Source organism: Clupea harengus, chromosome 6, assembly GCF_900700415.2.
Source record: "Clupea harengus chromosome 6, Ch_v2.0.2, whole genome shotgun sequence".
In the NCBI taxonomy this organism is placed as follows: domain Eukaryota; kingdom Metazoa; phylum Chordata; class Actinopteri; order Clupeiformes; family Clupeidae; genus Clupea; species Clupea harengus.
The window spans coordinates 25,765,255-25,778,064 of record NC_045157.1 but is presented as its reverse complement, the minus strand read 5'-3'; the positions used below and the strand labels follow the sequence as shown (position 1 = coordinate 25,778,064).

The 12,810-nt window shown below is 41.8% G+C and overlaps 1 protein-coding gene across 6 annotated transcripts in view; it reads right to left on the bottom strand.

Moving 5' to 3' along the window:
- phf21aa (PHD finger protein 21Aa) overlaps window positions 1–12,810 on the bottom strand; it is a 49,001-nt gene that overhangs the window by 5,336 nt on the left and 30,855 nt on the right. For 2 of the 6 annotated variants that reach the window (XM_031569558.2, XM_031569559.2), the window contains exons 7-17: window positions 11,321–11,578; window positions 9,853–9,936; window positions 7,579–7,908; window positions 6,492–6,611; window positions 6,355–6,406; window positions 5,223–5,302; window positions 4,769–4,829; window positions 3,113–3,279; window positions 2,310–2,465; window positions 1,742–1,817; window positions 78–181 (exon numbers count right to left, since the gene is read on the bottom strand). In XM_031569558.2, the coding sequence (XP_031425418.1) occupies window positions 78–181; window positions 1,742–1,817; window positions 2,310–2,465; window positions 3,113–3,279; window positions 4,769–4,829; window positions 5,223–5,302; window positions 6,355–6,406; window positions 6,492–6,611; window positions 7,579–7,908; window positions 9,853–9,936; window positions 11,321–11,578 (1,488 nt within the window). Of the gene's footprint in view, window positions 1–77; window positions 182–1,741; window positions 1,818–2,309; window positions 2,466–3,112; window positions 3,280–3,377; window positions 3,401–4,768; window positions 4,830–5,222; window positions 5,303–6,354; window positions 6,407–6,491; window positions 6,612–7,578; window positions 7,909–9,852; window positions 9,937–11,320; window positions 11,579–12,713; window positions 12,805–12,810 lie in introns of those variants that run through there. The other 4 variants (XM_031569563.2, XM_031569561.2, XM_031569562.2 and 1 more) reach the window with 4 other exon arrangements.

Here is a 12,810-nt window from a genome sequence, read left to right as displayed (position 1 = left end):
ATCAGCTAAGAAACAAATCAAATTACACAATGAATGTATAGAAATACAGAACATGATGACTAGTTTTTAAGTCTTACTGTTATTGAGTTGCTCAGTAGTTTGACTCTTTGTTCGAGCTGCTCCCTGTCTTGCTTTAGCTCCTCACTCCATTTCACCAGTTTCAGTTTCTCCTCCTCTTTCGCTGTTGGAAAAACAGAAAAGATATTCAAAATGATTTGTGAGCCTCTTGGGCCTCACAGTAACTGTGTTACTTCTAAGTTGAACAGAAGGGTGTTTGCACTTAAAATGTAAAACTAATGTATAGTAAAAATACAGGTCAATGCAACAAATGTCAGTACACCTTTCATTACTGAGATTCAAATCTTTTTTCTATTCTTTGTATGTCCACCTTTATCTTTGTTGACGGACTCAATCCTCCTCGGCATGGAGGGGACCAGTGTTTTGCCATTCTTCAGACATTATTTTTCAGCTGCTATTTTTCAGCTGCTCCAGGGTTGTGTTGCTCTACCTTTCTCTTTAAAATACCCCAAATGTGTTCTATTGGATTCAAGTCAGGCGACATACTTGGCCAGGCCATAGTTGTCACTTTTTTTTCTTTTTTAGAAACTCTTGCGCGATTCTGGCATTGTGCTTTGGATCGTTATCATGCTGGAATATTCCTCTTCTGCCAAGCTTCTGGAGACTGGGAGTCATGTTGTCAGCCAGTATTTTGGTACATCCACAGGCATTCGTGGGGCCATCTATAAAGGTATTTGGGAGATATAAATGCCATCTCCCAAATATCTTTTGCACTCATGCAGCCCCATATCATCACACTCCCACCTCCATGCTTCACTGTTGGTATTATGCATTCACTTTGGTAGTCCTGGTCAGATTGCATCTCAGCCAAACATATTGAATGTGCTCCCAATATTAATCAGGCTTCTTTTCATGTTCTTTAGCAAAGTTTAATTTTGCAGTTTGGTGCCCGAAGAGCTGTTCAACACTCTTCAACTCTCTTTATCCCTGCACAACAGCTGCTTGAGGAAACAAAACCACAGCTTTCTTCTAGCATTTCTAGGGCCACAAGTCCGATCTTTCAGAGTCAGCAGAACTACTTAACACTCTTTAGTTACAGAATCTTTCGTATAGGCTTAGTAGTTTCTGTGGTTGACAGTACCATCTGTTCAATTAACCAGGTCAATTCTCTTTAGCTCAGTGAGTAGGCATTCCCGAAGTGCAATTCTTTGTTTAAAAATTGTGAAAACAAAACAACTTCCTCAAGAAACTCATCAGCCAACTGCTGTTTTGCAAAATTAAGGTTGTTTCTTCCACCAGACTGCCAAAAATATGACGATTTCAGACAAAGGTATCCACTGAGAGGAGAAGATCTCAACTGGTTCATGACCAGAAAAGACCCAGTAGACCCAGATCTAATCCAGTGATGCTAAACAGACCCAGATACCTCATCATAAGATAAAGTACATGAGAGGTAAAGAACATCTAGACATAAAGAACACCTATGAAATCAAATTCATCTTCTAAAATTCATTAATTTCTAAAATTTCACCTGAACATGAACATTTATAGGTAATTCCAAAACTACACTAGTATGTAGTGTTATAGTAGTGTGTAGTATGTATGCACATATGGAACCATTGATTAGACATGAAATGTATTGAACACTGAGTATCGAACATTAAAACAACTACTGTCCATCAATGTTCCAAAAGGCTTGTGCGCTTTTAAAAAGATATCTCACCTGCTTTGTATGCTATATACGAATGAACAATGGCCAGTGTTCCAGGCCATGCGATTGCTTCTTCTTTCTTCAATATCTAAGATGCCAAACACAGACAACACCAGTAAGCTCCCTGTAACATTAACCCAACATTAGGAGGGACAGCACCATATACAACTTCATTCTGTTTATGAATATTATATATATTATATACATATACATATGAAGGTAGATACATGGTAAATACAAACCTGATGCCATATTGGAATGTACAAACCTTCCTTTTTTTCTTACCCACAAGTTACTTTTGATGGACAACTGTCTTGAACAGTCATTCAAACCACACAGACACAAACAAAATGTAACAGTGAAAATGTAATTTTGACTAAAAATAATGCTAATAAAAAAAATTAAAAAAATGAAGCATGGATGTCCAAAACAGAAGACACATCTAAACTTACAAAGTAGGGAACAGCCTTCAAAAGGGATGCCTGCTATAGTTCTGGTGCTGGGCTTCATAAACTGTCCCTGCTTGTGCCACCTCACCCCTGAATAAAGGCCACTGGCTCTTAAAGGAGTAGGCAATTACCTGATCTTGACATTTTGGGCAAATCCACATGCCCTTGGGAATGGTTTTCAGAGGTGGATCCAGGCAGTCCAGATGATAGACACGAGAGCATGTATCACACATAAGCAACTGACCACTGCGTCTGCACACAGTGCAGAAGTCCTCATGGATATCTCCCTGTCAGGAAGAATTGCACCAATCAGTATCAAAGCTGCTTGATGCTCTGCCAGTTACAGTGAAGGTAATAGGGGGCACGAGGGGAGTAGGCTCTGGGATTTGCTTTCCTTTGAACTATCTCTCTGACAATAACCTACAAAATGAGGCTTCCCAAAAACTAAGAAATACTTGCTGTGAATCTGAAAAACAAATAAGCTGGTAGTGGACTTGTTTCCTTGCCCACTGGCACTGGTGCTTACCGTTCTCTAAGATGGCCAATAGAAGAAGTGGACAACACTGCTCTCCAAACTTTTAAAGAATGCAAATAAACAACCCTAACATGGGGAAGTACCGGGAGGCAAGGAGGGGAAAGGGAACTGTTCACTTTGTAAGGCTATGGACATCCTCAAAACATAAAAGGACAAAGAGTGATGGATGAGGTATGTTATGGAATTGAGGAGCATTTCTTCAAAGGAGGCTATGTTTAACTGTGCAGTGTGTTCTGAGGCCAGCGTGATCCATCAAGCCACACTGGACTAAATCCATGGTGGATCCCATGGACACACATAATATGGCTGGTCACTGAGGGGGCTGGCAGTAATGAGCTATGTGAAATGTGTGCTTCCTCTTGGATCTAGTTTGCCATGGAGTCTCTGGCAGCTACTTACATCCCCAGAGGTGGGGTTTGGCAGAGGAAGAGTGTGTGGGTGGACGGGTAAAGGAGGGCCCCCGGAGTCGGGGCCCCTGGGGGCCTGAGGGGCCAAGTGGCTGCCGGTGGGGGTGGCGGGGGGATGAAGGCTCAACTCCGACACACTGCTGTATTTGGGAGGGCGACCTGAATGAGATGAGACAGACGGGACAAAAACCAAAACAAAAAAGGGAAAACAAAAAAGGAAGCAAGGGAACAGAAAAGCAAATATTTGTCTGACATACCTTTGACAAGGAGTCCTCATTGGCTAGCACGGAGAAGGGAGGCGAAGCAGATATTAGGTAAGCATTAGGTGAGTAGGGAGAACAGGGTTAAAGGACAGGGAAGGCAGAGTTGCTGTCATAACCAGTAACAGCCAGAAACACATAGTAAAACTCAGGTCTCCACCCTCAGAAGGTTTGAGGAGGACCATTGGCATCTTCAGAATATCAGACTGAAAAAAAATGTAATCGTCTACTTTTGACCAAACTCTTGTCATACATACTAAAAAGTAAAAGTGGAATATCAAAGAAAAAAAGCAGTAACTTTGAAGGGTTCACAGTTTCTGCTGATCTGATAGTGTGGCCATGCTGAGGTGAACATAGGAAGCCTGAGCTTGTAGAGGTTTATCTTAAGGTTAATCTAAGGGGTTTCCAATCTTATTACTAGTTTTTACAAAAGTTTATTTTTAGATTTAGATTTTTATAATATCTTCACTGTCCATTGCATAAATCACTTGTTTTGTTACTGCATATTAGAAACATTTTCCAAAATTGTAAGACTATGTTTAATCTTTTTTTCTATAATGACTGTGTCAAATACTCTCACTCAAAATTAATTTCAGTCAAACACACGAGAGAGGAGTGACCTCTTAGACTCCTTCAAAAAGTAAACAATACCTCAGATCAGCTGCTAAGAACACCTACTAGTTACACCAGATTGTATTTGGCAGGCCTAACAGGCACCTAAGAGAGACATACTTGAGGGCATACACAGTGTGGGGCTCTGGAGAGCCCGGAAAGAGAAAACAGTCAGGAAATATGTATAAGTCAGACTACAGTTTGATCAGATCATGACAGGGAGTCTAACTGGCAGAGGAAAAAAGGGGGATGGGGGCCTAGTGAAGGGTAAAAAAAGGAGATAGAGAGCATTTTTTGAACTAAACACTGAGTGCCTTCATCAAAATAGACATTGCCATTGTACAATATGAAAAGATGTCCCTAATGTAAAAATAATAATTGGTGAGTGTATTTTGATATCAGTGTTCATAGTAAGCAAGCATTAGTATTAAGTATTAGAGCACATGCAAGAACCTTTGGCTCAGACGTGGGGAAAACAAACCACACAACATTTATGACTATAAACAGCAAAGAACATTATTTCAATAGTTGTTATCTGATCATTGATCTAAGATACACTGACCATATCTTGACAGAGCGCGGCTGAAGTACTTCTCTTTTGCACTTTTGCATTTACAACATGAATGCATGCCTAGTATGCATTAAATAATGTTGAAGAATCTGTTCTGGTGCATCGCTAGTCTATGCTTTTAGAGTTTAGTGTCAGCATGTCTCCATTGATAGACATGCTATCAGGCTGCTTTACGGCAGATAGGCACAACCCCATTCAGACTGACCTCGCTTTCTGGTGCCTTGATGGAGAGGTGTGTTCAGGTAGGTCACAGCTGTCTTCTTGCGCTGAGAACAGAAAGAATCATAAAGTGCCCGAACAGCTTCCTTTAGGAAAGTGCTTTTTAAAATACATTTTTACATTTTACATAAACACACTGAGATGTACTGATCTTTAACTCATGCCAGCAATTCATCAGGGAAGAAGGATTATGCACTGAAAATAGCGTGAGGGCAGTGTGTACAGTCTGAGCCCACTGTGTACATGCTACGTTCTAACAACTGAAGAGAGTTTACACTCAGAAAGGCACCACTTCCATGTCTAAGACCTCAAGGCTTTACACTGTCCTAGGGCATCATCAATAACACTCCCTTGTGTTTGAATTTCACGGGTTTGTGTTCTTAAAGGTGCTGAGCTCGGCCTCAGGCGGCATGCAGGACGAGAGCGGAGTGGCTCTGTACCTCGGGCTCAAACACAGCCCCACTGTACACTGGGTTTGCTGTGGTTCGCCGCTTTCGCTCTTGTCTCCGACTCTGAATCTCTGGAGGAACACATATGGAAAAAAAGAGATGACAATCAGATGGGATTTTTCCAGGGGCACTTTTGGCCACGTCACGCCAGGCTGTGCTGAGCCAATGTGCATTTCTATTACAATTTGTACGACACCAAACTGCGTCGCAGTCATTAAGGACCCTCTCCGTAGCAGGGCCAAACGTGGCGAATGCCGTTGAAAATATGTTCTCTCTTGTGATTGGCTCAGTCATCATTCAGCGCTTGCCATAGTGTGTCTGTATTTTTGTATATCAAGACACATATGACGCAGATCCGGTTTTAAAGTTTAATCTGTGAAGTTTGAGTAGTAGGCCTAACTACAGTATAACAACGATAGTAAACTGCCCAATCAATATTTCTACCATAGTGAGAATGTTTAAGCAGACATTCAATTAACAAAATATACAATATTTTTTAAGGGGTTTACACTCGATATATTCCATGGTTAACTAATATCGTTATTTGGAGAACTAGCAAGCTGGCAAGCTAGCCCACATAGAATGTCAGCAAAGATTCAGGCTAAGAAATAATGGAATCAGTTTTATCTCTGTAAAGAAAGAAATACTTGTCTGGAAACAATACATGTTGGTTTCTTTTAAGACTGAACCAAATGTTTTCTTTGTGGGGTAATGTTATACATACCTAAATACATGTATGACAACTGAGGTATAAACGGAGGATACTAATGTTATGCTTTGCGTCGTGGAGTTCATTGCCTGCACTTCGTCGAATATTTTTGTATGTCAAGACACCTCGGCAGCCTTTAGGCCTTACTTAAAGACACACCCTCAAGTGAGTAGACCTTAATATATGGAAATATCCGATATATGGCAAATCCAGACTGTGCTTGGTCAAATGACTAAGCTGAGCAAAGCTGTGCAACATGTTCATATGGAAAAACGGCGTGACTAAAGAGTGACAGTCAGACCAACTGATATGCTGCCTCTAGGCTGCTTATCCTGACACAAGTGAACGAGATCAAATAGTTGAAGAACTAAATTATATTTAGGAAACATACAAGAACAAAACTACTCTGCTTACCCTCTAAATGGTCATGTGTTACTAGGCCAAGGGACACCATGAAGGCAAGTTTCTAAAATGAGGGACAAACAGTGATTTTAGTTTATTATCATCTCATTAGCCACATAATTCAGCATGAGGGCTGTGAAGTGGTATACCTCTGGACTCTCCTCCTGTTTAGGGGGTGGAGGAGGGGAAGGCATCGATACACGGACAGGGACAGGGGAAGGGGAAGTGGTCACCCTCTGTGATCTGTTTGGTTCCTGAATGACCTCAACCTAGACAACAGAAAGAACATAGAGAGGAGAGGTTTTGATTGTGAACAGACACGAATGCAATAATCACCTAAAAATGTCAAAAACTTCTAGACTTGCGTAAGTAATATGTATGTCATATGGATACAGTATGTCATACTTATGCGTAATTTCGAATGGTCAAAATTGTTTCACAATATTCCTGTGCACTCTCTGTGTTAGGTCTTTCAGTGCACATGCTTACTCTTCTTAATGTTCTATTTCTCAACGCTTCTGCTTACTTAAACAAAGAACTAAGATGTGTAGAATACACAGACATTTTGTGAAACACTACTGTTTCCATGTCCTTGTAGAATTGCATTATTATGGTTTGTTTTCATTTTCATATTGCAACTCGGAGTCTGTTTCCCAGGGGCCCATGAGACAACTAGACAGACAACTATCATGGATTAAAATCACGAGTGTGCTTCAAATGCTCATGAAACAACTAGATAGACAACTATCATGGATTAAGATCACGAGTGTGCTTCAAATGCTCATGAAACAACTAGATAGACAACTATCATGGATTAAGATCACGAGTGTGCTTCAAATGCTCATGAAACAACTAGATAGACAACTATCATGGATTAAGATCACGAGTGTGCTTCAAATGCTCATGAAACAACTAGATAGACAACTATCATGGATTAAGATCATGAGTGTGCTTCATGCCCATGAGAAATCTTGCTTCACCAAGACCTACCCCTGTCCTCTTACTGAATTCTAAGTATGTGCCTCTTGTTATTTTGTTAGGTTATATTCCAAACAAAAGTGGACTGTGTCAGCTAATAGTGTAACAGAGGCAGAGGTACCAAGCTTTTGTACACATGAACCCCATTTTGGCTCTTACCTTTGTACACATGAACCCCATTCTGGCTCTTACCTTTGTACACATGAACCCCATTCTGGCTCTTACCTTTGTACACATGAACCCCATTCTGGCTCTTACCTTTGCTCCAGGGCTGATGCTGCTGGCCTGTTGTATAGGGGCTGTGGTCAGCTGGATGGGGGCAATGGTTGCCGGGGTGGTGATGACGATGCCTGTGAGCTGAGTGGTAGTCAGGCTCTTGGTGATGGTAGCGCCGGACTGGCCGTTGAGGATACGGAGCTGAGTGATGGGGCCAGGAGCTGCAGGCATTGAGCCAGCACTGAGTTTTGTAGCCAACATGACAGGCCTCTGCAGTAGCTGTGGAGCTGCCAGCATTGGGGGCAGGGATGTGAGTGTGGGGGCAGGAGCAATGGGCACTGTGGTGGCGGGTGGAGCTGGTTTAGGTCGAACCTGGACAAACAGGATCCAAAATCAGTCTTGTGATGATATGGCAATCTTTTACAGATATTGTGGAGGAAAAACATGCTAGTTACAGTCAAGGTTAGGTTCAAAACATTATTGAGTGAATAAACACCATAGTTCTGAGGTGGATACCAAATGGTCCATCTGTGCTAAAATCTCAACTGTTTGGCACTCAGCGGTCTTGAAATCCCCACTCCTTTCTAACTTCATCTCCCCTACATTAAACACACACACACACACACACACACACACACACACACACACACACACACACACACACACACACACACACACACACACACACACACACACACACACACACACACTGATACTAATGTCATTTAAGTACACAGGGACACAGTCCAAAAGACTGACAATCTGCTCAAATGCAGAGCCAAAGCAAGAGATATTAATGAGGAGGGCCTGAAATCTCTCTTGGCTCAAATGGAACTGATGAGAGACTTGAATGTCTATGTCAGTTCAGCTTAGCCACTCAGGTGAACACACAGAGCAGGGACCCAGGCACTGAGGCCTGTGCTTCCTAATAACAGTACGCTTCAGACCAATGAGCTGCCCTGGATCTACTCACAAACACCTTCAGAAGTGTGTAAGCTGAGATTTCCCTTTCTGTCGGCCCCAGGAACAGTGATATTATTAAGCCCATCATTTTAACAGACATGGCAACATGGAGCCGCATCGGTGCCAAACTCTTCTCTGGAGCATTATCTCCACTAACTTTCATTTTGACATAAAACCTCTATCAGAATCACGTGACAATGTTAGAGCTTAAAAACATGTCTTTGATAAGAAATCTAAAACTATGCTTGTAAAAGAATCCTTGGAGCTGTATTGTTGGTCAACAGTGGAAGAAGACTCAGTGCACACAGGCATTTCCTTTGGGATTTCTATTTCTGTTTTTCTTCTGGATTTCTATTCTTCTCACTTGCTTATTTGGCTTAAAAACATGTTGAGTTGCCACATCATCCCATGTCCACATCCACACAGGAATCATCTGTCTGGGTGAGTGCATGCAGTGGCTGCACACTGTGGAAGAAGACCCGTGTCCTATTGACAAAGACAAACACTACAGCTCATGCCATGTTCACGGAGGGAGGAAGCTGCAGGAGGAAAGCAGTGATCAAGTCAAGCGGCCAAAGCAGAAGGTGAACAGACAGAGCACTACTGAGGAGACAGACATCACACTTCAGTGACACAGCATGGATGGTGTAAGGATGGGGTAAGGATGGGGTGGGATGGGTAGAAGAAATAGTTACATGAGAAGACATTACACCCTGAACGATACTGGACTAAAGGAGACAAAGCAGCACACACACACACACACACTCTCACACACATACACAGACACACACATACTCACACAAACACAGAAGCAGGAAGCAGCAACAAAAGGGAGAATTTCTCTCAATATTCACATATTCCTCTTAGCCATGGGGACAGAGCCACCATGTCTTTTGAAATCTCATCAAACTAGCTGAAAGGAGGGATGGATAGCTCATGTGTTAACACGGTTTCTTAGGTGAGATTTGCAGAACAGAAAAAAATGCCCCAGACCGGTTTCAGGGCTGTGATCTTTGACTCATTCTGATAGACCTCCATGTAAAGGAGCAATGGCGCAGTTCCTGCAAACCAAATCTGTCATGTCATAATCATTTGCTTTAAGCACCTAGTTATGTATTTTTCTCATGGCCCCTCTAAGCAACCTCACACAAGTGTTGTTCAATAAACACTGTGACTGGATGTCATAAAGAAATGTAATTTCTTTGGTGTTAGCGTATCATTTCTTTGGTTTTGGCGTGTCATTTCTTCGGTGTTGGGTGTGCTAGTGGCTGGAGGGGGAAGCGAGCGGGATTGTGACACAGGAGAGAGACTCTAGGATAGGTGGGAGGAGATAGGGTTTCCGTGGAGACGAACCTGTGGTAGAAAGGTGGGCCGAGGTGTCAGTCTGGGAGGAGGAACAAACTGTGGAACTTTGATATGCTGAGTGGTGGCCTGCACCTGTGATGTGAGACCACCCGTTTTTAAACACACAAATAAACACAAACATACACATACACACACACACACACTCACAGATACATAGAAGACACTTCACTGGCAGCACATTAAGACTGTGCATAAGCCAATGGTGGCTGGAGGTTGAGGAGGATATGCACAATGACAATCCTAAATGTTCCGCAGCATGCCCAAAAAGTAGAGCAAGCTGTTTTTGAACGCATACATTGATGAAAAATGTCATCTCAGCATCATGGCAAACCAAAAAAAACATGATCATAAATGTGATTATGAATCAATGGCATTGTTTTGACCGCTTTCTTTTTCTTGACAAGCAGTGTGTAACCTGCTTCAATGAGTCTCATCCCATGCCAATTAATCAAATGCTTTCTGTTTGACTATCTCAAATTTGCCACAAAATGGTCTATGACCATGAAGCACATATGTAGAATATTAGATCCATATGTCAGTTAATTTACATAAAAAAAATAGATATTGAAGAGTACATCACTGCACTTGTATCACAGCAGTCTGTTAACATACAGAGTCCAAGGACCAATTACTCTTGGCTGAAACACTTCATTTTTGGTCATACTATGTAAATGTTTAGGGGTAACACATTTGTTACAGTTTCACAGTTGTCCAAATAAGATTTTTACATGACAAATTACATTTGTGTAGCAACAAGAAATGCAATTCTTGTTCCAGGTGCCTATAATTCCGATTCTGTTCTACTCAAACAGGTAAACAGGACGATGTTTCATTAAATTATAATTTCCTTTTCGAACAAATGACACTAAATTGAACATGACACAATTTTACCAAATTCTGACCACAAGGTATGATAAACTGAACCATGATAAAACCTGTATTGTTTAGAAAAATTGTCCTGTAGAAAATTTGAGATTGTTTAAATAAAATAATGTGTGTTTTTTCCAATGTAATATTTTCAACAAATGTAACAAGTGTAACCTTTTTTATAGAAGAAATCTGGCATATCTGGATCTGGTGTAAAATTTCCTGAAATTTGATGAATTGACACAGAATCACTAATGAGCATAATGAGCCACCTGTAGGATATATCAATTAACACACATATATGTAAACACCAGATATATCAAGTAACACACATATATGTAAACACAATGATAAAGCACATTAGGCAACAAATGCATTCATTTCAAAACAATCTCACAATCACGGATGTGCTATCCCATCATCAAACCACATATGAAAGTGCACTGATGATATTCATCCATAGCCTATACACATACAAAAGTGATACCTAACTTCTTAAATAAACTTCTTCCATGAATGTGTGTGTTTTTGTCTGTGCCCCGTAACAATGGGGTGACATGTAACAGATCAATACTGGAGGGATACTTACAACAACAGCATTCTTTGAGACTATCCTTAGTGGTTCTGTTCCCTGATGGGTCAGCTTGCCCGTTGCTTGGAGGCCAAGAGGTGTGGTCTGTATCTGTTCAGAGCTCTGTGTAGTGGGTTTGGGCATGTGGCTGAGGGTGGTGACCATGGCAACAGAAGGTCGTGGGGTCACGACGGAAGTGGGCATGTTAGGGGTGGCAGCTTTTAGCACCAGAGGTAGAGATTTGTTGGGGATGACCGGTGTGCCTGTGACTGTAGTCTGTGGCCAAAGGGAAGAAACAGGACAGAGTCAGAGTTAGACTGAGTAAAATGCTGCTCATAGTATTAACTGAATTCAACACCTCTGTACACATATACAATGACTTACAAAGCTTGTAAGCCAATTATTTTTTACATTTACAAATAGACAACAATAATCCATACATGTGTAAAAATATCCAACCTGTTACAGAATGTGATTCATTAACACACAAACCTTTGTTGGACCAGCATAACACCGGTATGGGATTCAATGATATCATTTGGGCGGTCCAAGGTCATTAGCCTTATACATGGGCAGACCAGGGGCCCACACCCCTTTCTCTATCTCAGCACAGATGTTTGGCTGCACTTGTGTCTGCATTAGTCTACTTCAGTTGTCTAACCCACTGGGCAAACACAACAAGACAAACTTTGTCCCTCTTTACACTTGGTTTTAAAATGTGTCTTGGGCGATCGGATCACAGGTGGACAGCCGAGACACATTGCCATCTATACCTGTGTTTATCATGCGTCTCCAAGATGTCCACTTGTGTTCTGTTTTTGCTACTGCCTTGTGGGGGACGCATCAGGATGCATTAGTGTTTGCACTACAAAAGACATGTGGTCAGTTGTATCGCAGACCACCTCGGTTCACGTGATCAAATAACATTACATGGTGGTGGTCATTTACACTTGTATTAAGTGCTGTCCACTTGTGATCTGATTGCCCAAGACACATTTTCAAACCAAGTGTAAACATCGCCTATGTGACCGGCAAGCATCCCCATAGACACACCAGAGACAATTAACCAAAACTCTGAAAGAACATTTGCCTATTTTGACAGATTAGGACTAATACCCTTCTACCCCGGGCAGCACCCTCCTGTTTCATGAGCTAATCCAAAATAGGCCTGTGTGAAATTTTGGTGTGGGACTCTCACAGTGAATGGTTAGGTTCATGGACTATACAGAGATACTGTGTGCTCAGCAGACACAGACTCTGCACTAACACAAGTGGTTTGTTCCTATTGTGATACAGTGGGTGGTGTTACCAAATGTGTGAACAACAGTTCACCTTAAGGTCAGTAGAACATTCAGATAAGAGTGAGAGATGAAGAATGATGAAGGTGGTGAGAGCTGTGTGCGTTCCAGACCTGTGGGGTGCTCAGGTTGGGAGAGCTGTGTGTGTTCCAGACCTGTGGGGTGCTCATGTTGGGAGGGGGGAGAGCTGTGTGTGTGTGTGTTCCAGAC